At 47.7% G+C, this 20,348-nt stretch overlaps 1 protein-coding gene across 2 annotated transcripts in view; it reads left to right on the forward strand.

Annotated features, from left to right (window-relative positions):
- The window catches only part of GOLM2 (golgi membrane protein 2), a 119,523-nt gene that overhangs the window by 85,656 nt on the left and 13,519 nt on the right, over positions 1-20,348 (forward strand). For both annotated transcript variants that reach the window (XM_063925485.1, XM_063925484.1), the window contains exons 6-8: positions 2,188-2,268; positions 2,349-2,444; positions 2,543-2,677. In XM_063925485.1, coding sequence (XP_063781555.1) covers positions 2,188-2,268; positions 2,349-2,444; positions 2,543-2,677 — 312 coding nt within the window. The remainder of the gene's footprint in view (positions 1-2,187; positions 2,269-2,348; positions 2,445-2,542; positions 2,678-20,348) is intronic.

A 20,348-nucleotide genomic window follows, 5' to 3' on the forward strand; every position in this document is an offset into this window, starting at 1 on the left:
GTTCTGCAGGAGCCTCCGCGCTCTCCTTCCCGTTCTGGGAACTTTGGTACATCCCCATGGTACTAATGTGGACCCCAGCATCCTCTAGGACGTAATGGAAAATAGGGTTTTAATTACCTACCGGTAAATCCTTTTCTCGTAGTCCGTAGAAGATGCTGGGCGCCCGCCCAGCGCTTCGTGATCCTGCTGCGGTTACTTAGTTCAGTACTGCTAAGTTCCTGGTTAAGTACTGTTTGTTACTTGGTTAAGTAATATTGTTCAGCCGTTGCTGATGTTTCAAGCTAGTTAGCTTGGTTTGCCTTGTGTGTGAGCTAGTGTGAATCTCGCCACTATCTGTGTAAAATCCTTCTCTCGAAGTTGTCCGTCTCTTCGGGCACAGTTTCTAGACTGAATGTGGTAGGAGGGGCATAGAGGGAGGAGCCAACCCACACTCCCAAACTCTTAAAGTGCCAGTGGCTCCTAGTGGACCCGTCTATACCCCATGGTACTATTGTGGACCCCAGCATCCTCTACGGACTACGAGAAAAGGATTTACCCATAGGTAATTAAAATTCTATTTTTATTTTCCCCATTGATGATCCAAGATAATGAGTCCAAGTTCCTACTCAAAGTTACGGGTTTTCACACACATACATAGGTAACATGAGTAATATTTTATGAAATTTAGGACAATAGGTTACCTTTCTATCTTCTTTAGGAGACTAGTGTTTATTAGTGACGCATGTCATAGGACTAACTAGGTACAGATCTGTACAGAGGTCTTCTCAAATATGGATCATAAAAAGTACTACTGTCATCTATTTTTGGGCAAATATGGGGAGCACAGTGCTGGGCAAGGATGTTACTGCTCACCCAGACTGGAAACCTATTACCTCTACTATTTGATTTCACCTTTTTAAGGCAAATAGTGCTAAATGTATCCCACTGCCCTTGCTCCACTTTAACTTAAATATAGGCGCCGTTCAATTGGGAATACTTCAGCTGCACTGTTCTCTCAGGGTCTGATTCAGAGGTGCAGTTCATGCGTGCCAGCAGTTACTCAAGGATTCTCAAGTGCTAAAATATGTAAATGCCATATTAAGCATTCCTCTTGTGCACTAGTTTGCAACGGACTTGGCAAACCATGCAACACCCACTTTTCTGAGCATTGCTCAAGTGCACTGATGGATCTCATCTCTCCACCATCTGTCGTTACAGTGACTCCTCGAGCTGCACCTGCCTGGGGCGCAGAGTCTTTGAGTTGTCCACTGCATGCCAATACACGCCCATGACACTCCCATAACACCTCTTATTGCAATGACTTTAGGACACCTCAAAGTCTCCACTCAGAAATGCCCATGTATTGCAGAAGCTGTCTTCAGTAATAGTAATGTTGTACGCAACTGTGTACGCCATCACACACATTGGTTTGCTCATGCGCAGTAAGGATTTCTTCTGGGCTGCGCATGCACAGTTTACCGGTTATCTCTTCTAACATCCATTCTCTCAAATGCGTACACCTCTGAATCAGGCACTCAGTCATGGAAATAGTCTGCAGCTACGTAATGACTGCAACAAGAGTCAGGACTGACGGGGCTTTGCTTACAGCTTAGTCACATTCAGTCCAGTGTCATTTTCTAGTATAATTTACCTGGTATATGCCGGGTCACAGTAGACTGCCCCCATCCTGACCTCTGTAATACTTAACTGTTGGGGAGGGGCGAGCGTAATAAAGCCCCTTGCGGGCTAGCCATAGGTTCTGTTCCCACTCTATGGGTGTTGTTTACACCCACAAGTGGGAATAGCCCCTGTGGGTTGACATTCTGTATGGCAGCATTTTGACTGCTCGGGATCCCGGCGTCGTCATGTTGACAGCCGGGATCCTGAGCGGCGGTCACATGACCGCATCCCCTTCTGAAGACCCAGATTTTCAAAATGTTATTGAGAATGAATGTATTACAAAGCTCTCCTACAGCTGGGTAACAATGATCTGATCTGTAGGAATTATGTGTAACAGTTCATCATTATTTGGACCCTTTTCTATCAGCAGTTTGGTTCCATATATAGGCTCTCACATGGGAGTAGTCATTTTAAAAAGGGAGTATTTACCAATAGTAATGACCTATAACCACTTAGGTGACTGATTTTCTGCATAGTATAATTGCTTTAAGTTTCCTAATCTTTACTGAAATTTGTCAATCTATTTAGATGCTGCCAAAGTTGGTGGTGATGCAGGAATGCCAGCAATAGAAGACAATGAGCCAGCGAAGCCCAATATTGTCCCCACTGGTGAGTTTGAAGCAGATGGTAGGGATTGGGACATTTCTGTGGTATCCCTGTTATTAACACCAGAAATATACTTTATGTAGATGGAAAGAAAGACAACATTGATGCTTTGCCACATTATATTGTGGAGTCCGAGAGGCAGCCTTCCTTACAAACTGACTCTATTGCCAATGCTCAAGGTATGTGGATTACTTTTGCTCTCTTTTGAGGAAATGACTGAATATATACCAGATTTGAGAGCAGATCAATGACAAGACTTTTCTCTTTTTCCCCCTAGCCAAGTACCTACCTCCTGGTGCCAAGAAGGACTCTGTACCGCCATTAGAAGAAAATGTCCTTCACTTTGGTCAGCTACCCCTGAAACAAATCCCCAAAGAGCCGAAGTCCATGATATTTCCTAATATAAAGCAAAGTAAGACTGACCTTGTTATGCCTCAGCAGAAACATATACTTATGTAGCTAGTACAACCCTTTTACAATGGCAATGAAAAGACTTGCTACACCACCAAACCAGTGCAACTGAAAGCCATGTAAAATATATGTTGTAATAAGATGTCCACAAAAAGCTATAGGAATGTGGTATCTCTCATATTTTATTTAGCTATAGATGTGTGTGTGTGTGTAGCCGGTATACCCGAGAGGTTGGGGATTTCCCACTCTATGGGTGTCCACGACACCCATAGAGGGAGAATAGAACCTGTGGCTCGCAGCCGAACTCACAATCATACTGAACCTATGTTTATTATTTTTATATATATATATATATATAGGGTAAGCAAACCCGGCACTCCCTCTCCGAAATTCAATGTGCTGCGGTGCCCTCCATGAGAGACAAAGCAAGTCCTCTATGTAGTAGATTGTAACAGGAGGCACTCAAGCAGACTCTTAGTAGTTGAAGAAAAACGGTTCGTTTATTATACCGACATGTTTCGGGGAATACCCTGTCCTCAGGGCCTAACTAGCCAAACTGAACCACAAAATACACTTACATACACACTATACATGAATGAGACATACAACCATAACCATACTCACCTGCTTCACGGCGCCAAACGTCTGCTCGTGGGTATGGTCCCGCTCCTGCGTCGCCCGCGTGTGACATCATAGGCAAAAAGCGCCGGATCGTCACCGTGGTTGCAGGACGCTCCTTAGCTCAGCTCCACTATCCGCCCACTACGGAAGCGCGCGTCTGCGTCACCGGTCCCTGCATTAACGTCGGGCCGTGTCACAGGAAGGTGGCCATGGCTACCTAGGAAAAACAATGAGACAATAATAAGTGAAACATAACAATTGGCAGACATAACAATAACATAGTGCTGTTAAAAAGCTGTAGCCCAAGTCTATTACCCCTGTACCAGTGTGGTATAACCGGTGGAACTATCCATCCCCCCCCGGGACTAACCCAAATACCTCATATAGTAATTGATGCAAAATCAACACCTTAATCATAGAGCAGGTATATTAAAATAATCCTCTAAACATTAATATTATTTTAATATACCTGCTCTATGAGTGCAGGGAGCAGCCATGAGGGAAGGAGCAGTAGGGAGGGGGACTCTGGAGCCGCAGCAGCGCACTGTAATTGGTTCATCAGCCAGTGACGCTGCTGCAGCCATCCCTCTCCCTCTCAATGCTCGCTGAAGCACCGCCGCGCCGCCCGCCTCTTCAGCCGCTGCAGAGTTCTGTCCCAAGGCCGGCCACCGCTGCCCGCACCGCCTGCTGCTGCCTGCACTCCCGTGCCCCGTCATTGATGGTGAGTAGAAACAGGCTGGGGGGGGGGGGGTGAGCGTGGGTGTGTCGGGGGGGTAGTTGGGGGCTGGGCATATCTGCCACTATGAGGGTATACAGTATCTGGCACTGTGGGGGCATATCTGGCACTGTGGGGGCATATCTGGCACTGTGGGGGCATATGTAGCACTGTGGGGGCATATCTGGCACTATGAGGGCATATGTGGCACTGTGGGGGATTATCTGGCAGTATGAGGGCATATGTGGCACTGTGGGGACATATCTGGCACTATGAGGGCATATCTGGATATGAGGGCATATGTGGCACTGTGGGAGCATATCTGGCACCGTGGGGGAATATGTGTATCTGGCAATGTGGGGGCATATCTGGCACTATAAGAGCAAATATCTGGCACCATGGGGGCATATCTAGCACTGTGGACGCATATCTGGCACTGGGGGTCATATCTGGCAGTATGAGGGCTTATACTCGAGTCAATAAGTTTTCCCAGTTTTTTGGGGGGAAATTAGGTGCCCCGGCTTATATTCGGGTCGACTTATACTCGAGTATATACAATATATATATATATATATATATATATATATATATATATATATATATATATATATATATATATATATATATAAATATAATCCATACATATATATATCGGATATATTCAACATGCTCCGGTACCCCTCAATAGGAGATCTCCATACAAAATGCAGAATGATGATATCTATCTCGTCCAGCACATTCGCATTAATATAATTACTCCACTTAAGACCCTTTTACCATCGGTGCTTTTAGGAATTCTTATAATTCATAAATTCCCATATTCATTATTGGCAATTTTTACCATTAATTTCTCTAACGTCCTAAGTGGATGCTGGGGACTCCGTCAGGACCATGGGGTTTAGCGGCTCCGCAGGAGACAGGGCACAATAATAAAAGCTTTAGGATCAGGTGGTGTGCACTGGCTCCTCCCCCTATGACCCTCCTCCAAGCCTCAGTTAGATTTTTGTGCCCGGCCGAGAAGGGTGCAATCTAGGTGGCTCTCCTGAGCTGCTTAGAATAAAAGTTTAAGTTAGGTTTTTTATTTTCAGTGAGTCCTGCTGGCAACAGGCTCACTGCTACGAGGGACTTAGGGGAGAGAAGTAAACTCACCTGCGTGCAGGATGGATTTGCTTCTTAGGCTACTGGACACCATTAGCTCCAGAGGGAGTCGGAACACAGGTCTCACCCTGGGGTTCGTCCCGGAGCCGTGCCGCCGACCCCCCTTGCAGATGCCGAAGTTGAAGAGGTCCAGAGGTCCAGAAACAGGCGGCAGAAGACTTTCAGTCTTCATAAGGTAGCGCACTGCAGCTGTGCGCCATTGTTGTCAGCACACTTCATACCAGCGGTCACTGAGGGTGCAGGGCGCTGGGGGGGGCGCCCTGGGCAGCAATGTATTATACCTTTTTTATGGCTAAAATACATCACATATAGCCCTTGAGGCTATATGGATGTGTTTAACCCCTGCCAGATCTCACAAACTCCGGGAGAAGAGCCCGCCGTTTTAGGGGGCGGGGCCTATTCTCCTCAGCACACGGCGCCATTTTCCTGCTCAGCTCTGCTGTGAGGAAGGCTCCCAGGCTCTCCCCTGCACTACAGAAACAGGGTTAAAAACAGAGAGGGGGGGCACTTATTTGGCGATATGATTACATATGTGAAAATGCTATAAGGGAAAACACTTGTATAAGGGGTTGTCCCTGTATAATTATAGCGTTTTTGGTGTGTGCTGGCAAACTCTCCCTCTGTCTCCCCAAAGGGCTAGTGGGGTCCTGTCCTCTATCAGAGCATTCCCTGTGTGTGTGCTGTGTGTCGGTACGTGTGTGTCGACATGTAGGAGGACGATGTTGGTGAGGAGGCGGAGCAAATTGCCTGTATTGGTGATGTCACTCTCTAGGGAGTCGACACCGGAATGGATGGCTTATTTAGGAATTACGTGATAATGTCAACACGATGCAAGGTCGGTTGACGACATGAGACGGCCGGCAAACAAATTAGTACCTGTCCAGGCGTCTCAGACACCGTCAGGGGCTTGTAAAAACGCCCATTTACCTCAGTTGGTCGACACAGACACAGACACGGACACTGACTTCAGTGTCGACGGTGAAGAAACAAACGTATTTTCCTTTAGGGCCACACGTTACATGTTAAGGGCAATGAAGGAGGTGTTACATATTTCTGATACTACAAGTACCACAAATAAGGGTATTATGTAGGGTGGGAATAATCTACTTGTAGTTTTTCCTGAATCAGATAAATTAAAGTGTGTGATGATACGTGGGTTTCCTCCGATAGAAAATTATTGGAGGTATACCCTTTCCCGCCAGAAGTGAGGGCGAGTTGGGAAACACACCTTAGGGTGGATAAGGCGCTCACACGCTTATAAAAACAAGTGGCGTTACCGTCTCCAGATACGGCCGCCCTCAAGGAGCCAGCTGATAGGAAGCTGAAAAATATCCAAAAAAGTATATACACACATACTGGTGTTATACTACGACCAGCAATCGCCTCAGCCTGGATGTGCAGCGCTGGGGGGGCTTGGTCGGATTTCCTGACTGAAAATATTGATACCCTTGACAGGAACAATATTTTATTGACTATAGAGCATTTTAAGGATGCATTTCTATATATGCGAGATGCGCAGAGGGATATTTGCATTCTGGCATCAAGAGTAGATGTGATGTCCATATCTGCCAGACGATGTTTATAGACACGACAGTGGTCAGGTGATGCAGATTCCAGACGGCACATGGAAGTATTGCCGTATAAAGGGGCGGTCCATCGGACCTGGTGGCCATGGCAACAGCTGGAAAATCCACTTTTGTTACCCCAAGTCACATCTCAGCAGAAAAGGACACAGTCTTTTCAGTCTCAGTCCTTTCGTACCCATAAAGGCAGGCGGGCAAAAGGCCAGTCATATCTGCCCAGGGTTAGAGGAAAGGGAAGAAGACTGCAGCAGGCAGCCCATTCCCAGGAACAGAAGTCCTCCACAGCTTCTGCCAAGTCCGCAGCATGACGCTGGGGCCATACAAGCGGACTCAGGTGCGGTGGGGGGTCATCTCAAGAGTTTCAACACGCAGTGGGCTCACTCGCAAGTGGACTCCTGGATCCTACACGTAGTATCCCAGGTGTACATTGGAAATTCGAGACGTCTTCCCCTCACAAGTTCCTGAAGTCTGCTTTACCAACGTCTCCCTCCGACAGGGAGGCAGTATTGGGAAAAAATTCACAGGCTGTATTCCCAGCAGGTGATAATCAAAGTACCCCTCCTACAACAAGGGAAGGGGTATTATTCCACACTATATTGTGGTACTGAAGCCAAACGGCTCGGTGAGATCTAAAAGATTTGAACAATTACATACAAGGGTTCAAATCAAGATGGAGTCACTCAGAGCAGTGATAGCGAACCAGGACGATATGGTGTCACTGGATATCAGGGACGCTTACCTACATGTCCAAAATTTTGCCCTTCTCACCAAGGGTATCTCAGGTTCGTGGTACAGAACTGTCACTATCAGTTCAGACGCTGCCGTTTGGATTGTCCACGGCACCCCGGGTCTTTACCATGGTAATGGCCGAAATGATGATTCTTCCTAAAAGAAATATGGACGCTTTCCTGATAAGGGCAAGGTCCAGAGAACAGTTGGCGGTCGGAGTAGCACTATCTCAAGTAGTTCTACGACAGCACGAGTGGATTCTAAATATTCCAAAATCGCAGCTTTTTCCGACGACACGTCTAATGTTCCTAGGAATGATTCTGGACACTGTCCAGAAAAGGATGTTTTCTCCCGGAGAAGAAGGCCAGGGAGTTATCCGAGCTAGTCAGGAACCTCCTAAAACCAGGAAAAGTATCAGTGCATCATTGCACAAGGGTCCTGTGAAAAATGGTGGTTTCTTACAAAGCGATCCCATTCGGTAGATTTCACGCAAGAACCTTTCAGTGGAATCTGCTGGGAAAATGGTCCGGATCGCATCTTCAGATGCATCAGCGGATAACCCTGTCTCCAAGGACAAGGGTGTTTTCTTCTGCGGTGGCTACAGAGTGCTCATCTATGAAAGGGCCGCAGATTCGACATTCAGGACTGGGTCCTGGTGACCACGGATGCCAGCCTGAGTGGCTGGGGAGCAGTCACACAAGGAAAAAATTTCCAGGGAGTGTGAGACTTCTCTCCACATAAATATACTGGAGCTAAGGGCAATTTACAAGGCTCTAAGCTTAGCAAGACCTCTGCTTCTAGGTCAGCCGGTATTGATCCAGTGGGACAACATCACGGCAGTCGCCCACGTAAACAGACAGGGCGGCACATGAAGCAGGAGGGAAATGGCAGAAACTGCAAGGATTCTTCGCTGGGCGAAAAATCATGTGATAACACTCTCAGCAGTGTTAATTCCGGGAGTGGAAAACTGGGAAGCAGACTTCCTCAGCAGACATAACCTCCACCCGGGAGAGTGGGGACTTCAGCGGGAAGTCTTCCACATGATTGTAAACCGTTGGGAAAAACCAAAGGTGGACATGATGGCGTCCCGCCTGAACAAAAAACTAGACAGATATTGCGCCAGGTCAAGGGACCCTCAGGCAATAGCGGTGGACGCTCTGGTAACACTGTGGGTGTACCAGTCAGGGTATGTGTTCCCTCCTATGCATCTCATACCAAAAGTACTGAGAATCATAAGAAGGAGATGAGTAAGAACGATACTCGTGGTTCCGGATGGGTCAAGAAGGACTTGGTACCCGGAACTTCAAGAGATGCTCACGGAAGAACCGTGGCCTCTACCTTTAAGAGAGGACCTGCTCCAGCAGGGGCCTTGTCTGTTCCAAGACTTACCGCGGCTGCGTTTGACGGCATGGCAGTTGAACGCCGGATCCTGAAAGGGCATTCCAGATGAAGTCATCCCTACCCTGTTCGAAGCCAGGAAGGATGTAACCGCAAAACATTTTCACCGCATTTGGCGAAAATATGTTGCGTGGTGTGAGGCCAAGAAGGTCCCTACAGAGGAATTCCAACTGGGTCGTTTCCTACATTTCCTGAAAACAGGACTGTCTATGGGCCTAAAATTAGGGTCCATTAAGGTTCAAATTTCGACCCTGTCGAATTTCTTCCAGAAAGAACTGGCTTCAGTGCCTGAAGTTCAGACGTTTGTAAAAGGGGTACTGCATATACAGCCTCCTTTGGTGCCCCCAGTGGCACCTTGGGATCTCAATGTTGTTTTGAGTTTCCTAAAGTCACATTGGTTTGATCCACTCACCACTGTGGAATTAAAATATTTCACATGGAAGGTGAAGATTCTATTAGCCCTGGCTTCAGCCAGGCGTGTGTCAGAATGGGCGGCTTTTTCATATAAAAGCCCTTACTTAATTTTTAATTCTGACAGGGCAGAATTGAGGACTCGTCCTCAATTTCTCCTTAAGGTGTTTTCTGTTTTTCACATGAACCAACCTATTGTGGTACCTGCGGCTACTAGGGACTTGGAGGACTCCAAGTTACTTGACGTTGTCAGGGCCCTGAAAATATATGTTTCCAGGACGACTGGAGTCAGAAAATCTGACTCGCTGTTTAGCCTGTATGCACCCAACAAGATGGGTGTTCCTGCTTCTAAGCAGACGATTGCTCGCTGGATTTGTAGTACAATTCAGCTTGCACATTCTGTGGCAGGCTTGCCACAGCCAAAATCAGTAAAAGCCCATTCCACAAGGAAGTGGGCTCATCTTGGGCGGCTGCCCGAGGGGTCTCGGCTTTACAACTTTGCCGAGCTGCTACTTGGTCAGGGGCACACCCTGACTGAGGAGGACCTGGAGTTCTCTCATTCGGTGCTGCAGAGTCATCCGCACTCTCCCGCCCGTTTGGGAGCTTTGGTATAATCCCCATGGTCCTGACGGAGTCCCCAGCATCCACTTAGGACGTTAGAGAAAATAAGAATTTACTTACCGATAATTCTATTTCTCGTAGTCCGTAGTGGATGCTGGGCGCCCATCCCAAGTGCGGATTGTCTGCAATACTTGTACATAGTTATTGTTACAAAAATCGGGTTATTCTTGTTGTGAGCCATCTTTTCAGAGGCTCCTTCGTTGTTATCATACTGTTAACTGGGTTCAGATCACAGGTTGTACTGTGTGATTGGTGTGGCTGGTATGAGTCTTACCCGGGATTCAATATCCTTCCTTATTATGCACGCTCGTCCGGGCACAGTATCCTAACTGAGGCTTGGAGGAGGGTCATAGGGGGAGGAGCCAGTGCACACCACCTGATCCTAAAGCTTTTATTATTGTGCCCTGTCTCCTGCGGAGCCGCTAAACCCCATGGTCCTGACGGAGTCCCCAGCATCCACTACGGACTACGAGAAATAGAATTATCGGTAAGTAAATTCTTATTTTTTCTTTAATATTACAATTTAACATTAATATACTATTTATAATTCATGTTGTTTACATGACATCAGTTTTGGTATTAAAAAAAATCTAAATTAAAGAAAATTGCAGGAATGTTACCTTTGCCAAGCGGATTACATTGCATGGCATAAATGCCATTTTGTTGCCATGCCTCCGTTTAATACATGATTTGGAAAGTAAGTACACAGTGAAAGCATGGCGAGCTATACACAGTGAAAGCATGGCGAGCTATACACAGTGAAAGCATGGCGAGCTATACACAGTGAAAGCATGGCGAGCTATACACAGTGAAAGCATGGCGAGCTATACACAGTGAAAGCATGGAGAGCTACAGATCTCCATCTGCTGGCCGTTTTTGATACTGCTAAAGTATTTGAAATACTAGGTGATAGTTCCTTTCTGTATACAAATATAATTTGTGAGGGTTTTTTTTTAAAACATTTTTTAATTTATAGGGTGCTTAATTCACCGTTCTGATATGTCATATGTCTACCTGAGATTTATTTTATTAAGGGTGGAGTGAAACATATAATTTAAGGCTTTTACTTGAATTCTTCAACTGTTATCTGAGGTCAGTACTTTAGCAGTACACGCTGAGTGTTCTGTTCTTTAGCTTCAGCAATATAGGAGGGATATTTCCGTGCTCAATACATGACTGAGGTCAACCTAAGGGGTGTGGTATGTGTGACCGGTGGTCAGGAGACCGCCGGTCAGCATACAGACTTTCTGTACTCGCCACCCCACGCCGAGATCCCGGCTGGGGGATGGTGAGTGCAGCAAGCCCCTTGCGGGCTCGGTGATGACCTATGGTCGCCACGGGTTCTATTCCTACTCTATGGGTGTCATGGACACCCACGAGTAGGAATAGACCCTGTTGGTCGGCATGCCGACCGTTGGGATTGTAAGGTGGCGGGATGTAGGGGGAGGTTATGTGACAATCTGTCTTCTGACCGCCGGTCACATAACTACATCCCATCCAAAGATACTGGAACACTGTTATTATTCTACTTTGCTGTCATAAAGTCATACCCTTTTTCATCAATATCCCTAGTCCAACCAGAGAATTGGAACACCGTTCCAAACCGGGTCAGCCCCGGGACAGACCCCTTTCCACTGCAGCACCGATCAGGGTTATTCCCAGGTCAGTACGTTCACGCTGCACACAGTTACAGGTGCCGGCGCCTCAGAGGACATCTCCTTGCTCCGGAATGCGTTTCTCCCCATGCGGGACCTGGGTCGTCTGAACCGGGTTACCCGTTTACACTGCAGCTCACCCGGGTGGATATGTTTCTACTGACAAAAATTCTGGGTTGTTGCGCGTTCATATGCAATAGCCCAGAATTTTCAAGTGAGTGGAAAGGGGTGTAAGTGTACAGTTTACCAACAGAGGTAACAACTAGACTCTATTGTGTAGTGACACAGGGGCAGGAGAGAGATAAAGTATCAGCCAATCCGCTCCTAACTGCCATTTTTCAAACACAGCCTATAGCATGTTAGTTAGGTGCAGATTGGTTGGTTCGTTATCTCTCTCTGCTTTATCACTCTCCAAGACTTAAAACATATCCAGTATGGATGGTGTAATGGTTAGCATTACTGCCTTACAGCACTGAGGTCATGGGTTTGATTCCCAGCATGGCCCTATCTGTGTGGAGTTTGTATATTCTCCCCGTACTTCCGGTTTTCTCCGAGTACTCCGGTTTCCTCCCACAATCCACATTTATACTGATGGGTTAATTGGCTCCCAACAAAATTAAACCTAGCATGAATGTGTGTGCGTGGACATGTGAAAGGGAATATAGATTGTAAGCTCCACTGGGGCAAGGACTGATGTGATTGGCCAAATATTTTTTGTAACGCGCTGCGGAATATGTGTGCGCTATGGCCCTCATTCCGAGTTGATCGCTCGCAAGGCGAATTTAGCAGAGTTGCTCACGCTAAGCCTACGCCTACTGGGAGTGTATCTTAGCTTCTTAAAATTGCGACTGATGTATTCGCAATATTGCGATTACAAACTACTTAGCAGTTTCAGAGTAGCTTCAGACTTACTCGGCATCTGCGATCAGTTCAGTGCTTGTCGTTCCTGTTTTGACGTCACAAACACACCCAGCGTTCGCCCAGACACTCCCCCGTTTCCCCGGCCACTCCTGCGTTTTTTCCGGAAACGGTAGCGTTTTTCCCCGCACGCCCATAAAACGGCCTGTTTCCGCCCAGTAACACCCATTTCCTGTCAATCACATTACGATCGCCGGAGCGATGAAAAAGCAATACTATCTCCATTGTAAAATTACTTGGCGCAGTCGCAGTGCGAATATTGCGCATGCGTACTAAGCGGAATTTCACTGCGATGCGATGAAAAATACCGAGCGAACGACTCGGAATGAGGGCCTATATAAATAACTGGTAATAAATAAATAATAATATCCCCCTACACTTTGTGCCCCCACGTATTTTGTAATCTCTGCTCTGTTTGTCTGCATATAGCGCCATTCCTGGCACATGAGTGCTGGCTGGATATGTTCATAGAGCACATGTATGTACTTGCATATTGAACTCTACATTTATGTACTATATCCAAAGTTCCTGGCACAAAGAGCATGTGTGCCAGTAACCTTCTAACAACAAAACTTGGGTATTATTGAATAATTTAACAATGCTTTTTTTCAATGTATTCTCTTTATCTTGCTGTACATATATTGTTGCACCCTGCAGATATACATACAGTCACTCGTGTATGTGAGTTTATCCAGTCACCATGCCTCGTCGTCCTTGCTTCTGTGTGTCCGGCTGCCTTATTTATATAAGTTCTTCATAATAACTGAATTGATGACATTCTTGTTCCTTACATTAGATTTATGGTCACCTTATTATAGCCAATTGCCATGACTGCTCCAAATCTGCTGCGTGTTCTAACTGTTGTCGGTACTGATGGAAAAGTAGCCCCTAATCTGTATTTCAGTAGTGCAGCCATGTCATACAGTCGGAATAAGCCATAATAGAGAGTGTATATTTTGTTTTCTGCAGCGGGGTACACTGGTATTCCACAGGGAATAACATCGGTGGGGTGTAGAGTAGGATCTTGATCCGAGGCACCAACAGGCTAAAAGCTTTGACTGTTCCCAAGATGCTCAGCGCTGCCTCCTCTATAACCCCGCCTCCGTGCACAGGAGCTCAGTTTGTAAGTTGGTGCCTGCAGTGCAGGCAGCTAACAGGCAGGGCTGCTCCAGCAGCCCTAAGAAGAGCTATTTTTAAGAAGATAGAAGACTTCAAGGGCTGCAGCAGAGGCACTCTAGTGCTAGATATCATTCTGATATCTCCTGCTGCAGCTCCATCACCTCCCCCAGCGGCGCTGTATACTCCCGCGTCCCTGGTTGCTGGGTACTTACAGCGGAGGCTACGGTTCTTCACCCAGGGCACACACACTAACCGACGTTCTCCGGGATCGTGTGGCCGCACTCAGGGAGGAGGTAAGAGGGTCCCCCAGGTAGGAACCCGCTGGAAATCGCGATCCGCCGCAGCCATTAGGAGGCGGGCCGCGCACGCTGGCGTGGACACTGGGGCAGTACAGGGACCCCACTAGACCACCAGGGCAAGAGCACAGGTCGGATTAGGCTATAATCCATTTTATTAAGGCCCGCAGCACCCGGTGGTGAAGTCCAGCAAGGGGATAAGGCTCTGACCTGTAGACCCTCCCCAGCCCCTGGGCGCCATTTAGAGTAAATGTTCTCGCCCTGGAGCTGCATCTCCCTGTATCCCTCACTCCCTGTCAGCGTTTGGGCGCCATTACACACAGCTGCGCTGATTCTGGGACTGCTGGGTGATGCCTCCTCTGTAAAGCTGCCTGCATCATCAGCGCTGTGCATTTACAGGACACTTAAGAATTCTACATGTCGTTTAGACAGTGTTAGTTAAGAACAAGTGCATACTTCAGGGTTTTTTAGTACAGTACCCTCTGATATTCATCCAGTTTTTACTGTGCATTGATATATCTGTTTATATAGATAGCTTTACTCAGTAATAGTATTGCTAGTCCAGTGCAGTTTTATTGTTTGTCATAATTCCTGCATTGTACATGTGACTGTGTGTGTGTGCATATAGCTGCTGGGTGATCTCTGTTCCGTGTATCTCACTCCTACTGCTATCCCTATATTCTGTAACCTGAGGGGGCTCCATGCGTCAGGGTTATTAGATAATATAGGTATTTCACAGGATATACGTATTTTGTATTTTTCTCTGTGTTTTTCAGCCACATTTTACCTCAGAAATCCACTGTCTGTGCTGTCACACTGCACGGTGGGTTTGTGTTAGGTATTATATCTGCTGATATGCTGATATTGTACTGTGTCGCCCGTGGTTTACGCTTTCATATCATGTCAGCTACAGGGGGCGATGGGTCTAGGGCTGATCTTGCCGTGCGCGGTTATGATGCCCCAGATGCATTTGAGGATAACATGGCTGCGGGGGGTTCAGGTTTTGGGGGTTCTGTACCCCCCAGTCAGTTTGTAACAACGGGGGCACATCAGGGCCCGCCTTGGTCTGCCTTTTCTAATTTACTGACTACGCTGGTAACTAGACTTGCGCTCCCTATGGGACCCCCTGTGCCTTATCAGCCTTATATGGTCCCTGCGGTTAATCCGCCATGGACAGATGCTCTGTCCACTCAGTTACAGCACTTGAATAACTCTTTGGATAAACATATTTCTGACCTTCGCCCGCCTAAGACTAAACCTAAGAAGTTCTCTAAGCGGACTGTTACTTCTTCTCAATCCACGCATGTTCCGGATACCTCTTACAATGAAGATGGTGTGTATACTGACCCCACAGACTCTGATCATGACGTTTCCGATGGGGAATCTTTTTCACAGGTGGCTGTTCCTGATCTATTAGAGGCTATTAGGCTCATTCTTCAGATTGATGATGATCCTGATCCTGCTACTACATCTAAGAAACCGGACAGGTTCAAACGTCAGAAGGTTACTAAATTGGTTTTACCTCATTCTGACCACTTGGTTGACATACGTCAGGAATCCTGGGAGAACCCAGGAAAGAAATTCACCCCGCACCAGAAGATGCTAGCCCGCTATCCCCTTGCGGCAGATTTGAGTAAAATTTGGGAAACGCCACCGCCGATGGATTCGCAAATCACTCGGCTGGTGGTGTCATCTGCTCTGCCTGTCACTACCGTCACTTCTCTCAAGGAGCCGACGGATAAGCGTGTGGAGGGCTGCTTAAAAGCTACTTGGGCCGCAGAAGCTATTGAGGTGTGGGCTCAGGAAATAGAGGCTGAGTTTCCATCCAATTTTTCTGAACATGCCAAACAATGTCCTTCTCATATTGTCACGGCATCTCATTACATTAAAGAAGCAGCTTCAGATGCAGGTGTTCTGGCGGCCAAGGCTGCTACGACATCCATTTTGGCTCGTCGTATTCTCTGGTTGCGGTCCTGGTCGGTGGACTTGGGGGTATATGCAATAGCGGGCGAAATCGCGGCAATTATCGCCGTTTTTTCAATTCGACCAAATTCGCCAGGTGAATTCCGGAAGGTGGCTTCCGGAATTCACCATATGCAATGAAAAACGGATTCGCCAGAGTCGCGGGCGAAAATCGGCCGATTTTGCGGATTTTACCGCGATTTTAAAAAACGGGAAAAAACGGGGAAAAACCCGAAAAAAAAATGGCGTGGGGTCCCCCCTCCAAAGCATAACCAGCCTCGGGCTCATTGAGCTGGTCCTGGTTCTAAAAATGCGGGGAAAAAATTGACAGGGGATCCCCCGTATTTTTAAAACCAGCACCGGGCTCTGCGCCTGATGCTGGTGCCAAAAATACGGGGGACAAAACGAGTAGGGGTCCCCCGTATTTTTAACACCAGCATCGGGCTCCACTAGCTGGACAGATAATGCCACAGCCGGGGGTCACTTTTATACAGTGCCCTGCGGCCGTGGCATCAAATATCCAACTAGTCACCCCTGGCCGGGGAACCCTGGGGGAATGGGGACCCCTTCAATCAAGGGGTCCCCCCCCCCCAGCCACCCAAGGGCCAGGGGTGAAGCCCGAGGCTGTCCCCCCCCATCCAATGGGCTGCGGATGGGGGGGCTGATAGCCTTTGTGTTAAAAAAAAAAGATATTGTTTTTTCCATTAGTACTACAAGTCCCAGCAAGCCTCCCCTGCAAGCTGGTACTTGGAGAACCACAAGTACCAGCATGCGGGAGAAAAACGGGCCCGCTGGTACCTGTAGTTCTAATGGAAAAAAAATACCCAAATAAAAACAGGACACAGACACCGTCGACAGTAAAACTTTATTACACACTGCCGACACACACATACTTACCTATGTTCACACGCCGACATCGGTCCTCTTCTCCATGTAGAATCCCGGGGTACCTGAAAATAAAAGATCAATTATACTCACCTCAACAGGCTCCAGAGATAAATCCACGGACTTGGCAAAAAAAGAAAGCGCATTTACCCGCACCAAAAACGGACTGAAAGGTGTCCCATGCTGACACATGGGACACCTATCCACGATTAAGATCTGTCAGTGACAGTTGTCACTGACAGGTCTCTAAGCCAATCAGGAAGCGCAACTTCGTTGCGCTAACCTGATTGGCTGATCGCTGTGACAGCGCATCGCACAGCTCCCTCCATTACTTTCAATGGTGGGAACTTAGCGGCTAGCGGTGGGGTCACCCGCCGGTCACCGCTGACCGGCGGGTGACCTCACCGCTAGCCGCTAAGTTCCCACCATTGAATATAATGGAGGGAGCTGTGCGATGCGCTGTCACAGCGATCAGCCAATCAGGTTAGCGCAACGAAGTTGCGCTTCCTGATTGGCTTAGAGACCTGTCAGTGACAACTGTCACTGACAGATCTTAATCGTGGATAGGTGTCCCATGTGTCAGCATGGGACACCTTTCAGTCCGTTTTTGGTGCGGGTAAATGCGCTTTCTTTTTTTGCCAAGTCCGTGGATTTATCTCTGGAGCCTGTTGAGGTGAGTATAATTGATCTTTTATTTTCAGGTACCCCGGGATTCTACATGGAGAAGAGGACCGATGTCGGCGTGTGAACATAGGTAAGTATGTGTGTGTCGGCAGTGTGTAATAAAGTTTTACTGTCGACGGTGTCTGTGTCCTGTTTTTATTTGGGTATTTTTTTTCCATTAGAACTACAGGTACCAGCGGGCCCGTTTTTCTCCCGCATGCTGGTACTTGTGGTTCTCCAAGTACCAGCTTGCAGGGGAGGCTTGCTGGGACTTGTAGTACTAATGGAAAAAACAATATCTTTTTTTTTGAACACAAAGGCTATCAGCCCCCCCATCCGCAGCCCATTGGATGGGGGGGGACAGCCTCGGGCTTCACCCCTGGCCCTTGGGTGGCTGGGGGGGGGGGGGACCCCTTGATTGAAGGGGTCCCCATTCCCCCAGGGTTCCCCGGCCAGGGGTGACTAGTTGGATATTTGATGCCACGGCCGCAGGGCACTGTATAAAAGTGACCCCCGGCTGTGGCATTATCTGTCCAGCTAGTGGAGCCCGATGCTGGTGTTAAAAATACGGGGGACCCCTACTCGTTTTGTCCCCCGTATTTTTGGCACCAGCATCAGGCGCAGAGCCCGGTGCTGGTTTTAAAAATACGGGGGATCCCCTGTCAATTTTTCCCCCGCATTTTTAGAACCAGGACCAGCTCAATGAGCCCGAGGCTGGTTATGCTTTGGAGGGGGGACCCCACGCCATTTTTTCCCCGGATTTTACCGTTCCAGCAATAAAAAAAATAAAAAAATAAAAATATTATTTTAAAAAATATATAAATAATATTTGTGCCTCCCCCCAAAAAAAAAAAAAAACCTAATCCCTTCTAATATAAATAGATCTGCTATTCCTAAAAAAAAAAACACAAAAAAAAACATGTTTAAAAATTTTTTATTTGTTTTCACCCTCCAAAGTGTGGCGGAGTGAAAATCGCGAATTTGCTGTCTAAAAGCACTGCAGGCGAATTTCCAAACTTGAATTGAATATGCTGGAGGCGAATTGCAGCATCTGTACCATTGCAGAAAAGGCGAATTCGGAAAAAGGCGAATTGAGAAAAGGCGAATTTTGACGGGCCGTTTTTTTGCGAAAAATGACTGCACTGCATAGGCGAATTGATTTTTGGAGGCGAAAACGGCCCGGAATTCGCCTATTTTGCCAATTCGCCCGCTATTGCATATACCCCTTGGACTCTAAGAAAACCCTGGAGTTGCTCCCGTTCAAAGGAAACATCCTCTTTGGTGAGGATCTCAACAAGATTGTCGCTGACTTGGCGTCTGCTAAGACTGCATGTCTACCTAGTACTACTCCTTTGGCCCCGAAGGCTAAGAGTACTTCCTTTCGTTCCTTTCGCCCTCTGGGTAAAGCAAAGGGTCAGGCGTACCCGAAACAGTCTCGCACTTCCAAAACCACCAAGCCTAAACGTGCCTGGGCTGCCCGTCAGCCGGCTTCCAAATCTGACAAGCCTGCCGCATGACAGGGCGGGCCTCCCCCTGGGGGATCGCAGGGTGGGAGGTCGACTTCTACAGTTCACCCAGGTATGGTTGAAGACCACTTCAGACGCTTGGGTACGGGAAGTCGTCACTCACGGATACGCTATATCCTTCAAAACACGTCTCCCTCCTCGCTGTTGCCTGACGGACATCCCTTCAGATCAGGTGAAGGCAACAAGTCTCCGTTTAGTGATACAATCCCTCCTGGACACCGGAGTGGTAGTACCAGTGCCTCTGGCTCAGAGGGGCAGAGGGTACTATTCAACGCTGTTCCTAGTCCCCAAACTGAATGGTTTCTCCCAGCCCATTCTCAACCTCAAATCTTTGAACAAGTTTGTGAGGGTCTCCAAGTTTCGTATGGAGACCCTTCGCTCTATTGTCCTGGCTTTGGAACCAGGAGACTATATGGCATCCCTGGATATACAGGATGCTTACCTGCATATCCCTATTGTCATGTCACATCAGTAGTACCTGCGGTTTGCTATTGGCAATCTCCATTACCAATTCCGGGCCTTACCGTTTGGTCTGACCATGGCTCCGCAAATTTTCACCAAGGTCATGGCAGTTATGACTGCTTCACTCCACCGTCGGGGCATCCGGATCCTGCCGTATCTGGACGACCTGCTGATCCTGGCCAATTCCCCAGAAGTTCTCCTCCGTCATTTGGATCTGATTATCCAGTTTCTGCAAGCCCACAGGTGGGTGGCTCATCGACTGGAAGAAATCATCCCTGGTCCCTGCCCAGAGCATGGTACATCTGGGAGCGTTTTTGTCACAGGAGAAAGTCCTGAAGCTTCAGGACAAGATACGTTGCTTCCTCTCTTGTCCATGTGTGTTGATACACTCGGTGATGCAAGTACTAGGCCTTATGGTGTTGGCTTTCGACATGGTGGAGTATGCTCATCTGGGAGCGTTTTTGTCACAGGAGAAAGTCCTGAAGCTTCAGGACAAGATACGTTGCCTCCTCTCTTGTCCATGTGTGTTGATACACTCGGTGATGCAAGTACTAGGCCTTATAGTGTTGGCTTTCGACATGGTGGAGTATGCTCAATTTCTCATACGTCCTAGAGGATGCTGGGGACTCCAAAAGGACCATGGGGTATAGACTGGATCCGCAGGAGACATGGGCACACTATAAGACTTTGAATGGGTGTGAACTGGCTCCTCCCTCTATGCCCCTCCTCCAGACTCCAGTTAGACTCTGTGCCCAGAGTGACTGGACACACACTAGGGGAGCTCTCCTGAGTTTCTCTGAAAATACTTTGTTAGGTTTATTATTTTCAGGGAGACCTGCTGGCTACAGGCTCCCTGCATCGTGGGAGTGAGGGGAGAGAAGCAGACCTACTTCTGTGAGTTTTAAGGCTCTGCTTCTTAGGATACTGGACACCATTAGCTCCAGAGGGTC

This window comes from Pseudophryne corroboree, chromosome 6, assembly GCF_028390025.1.
Source record: "Pseudophryne corroboree isolate aPseCor3 chromosome 6, aPseCor3.hap2, whole genome shotgun sequence".
NCBI classification, from domain to species: Eukaryota; Metazoa; Chordata; class Amphibia; order Anura; family Myobatrachidae; genus Pseudophryne; species Pseudophryne corroboree.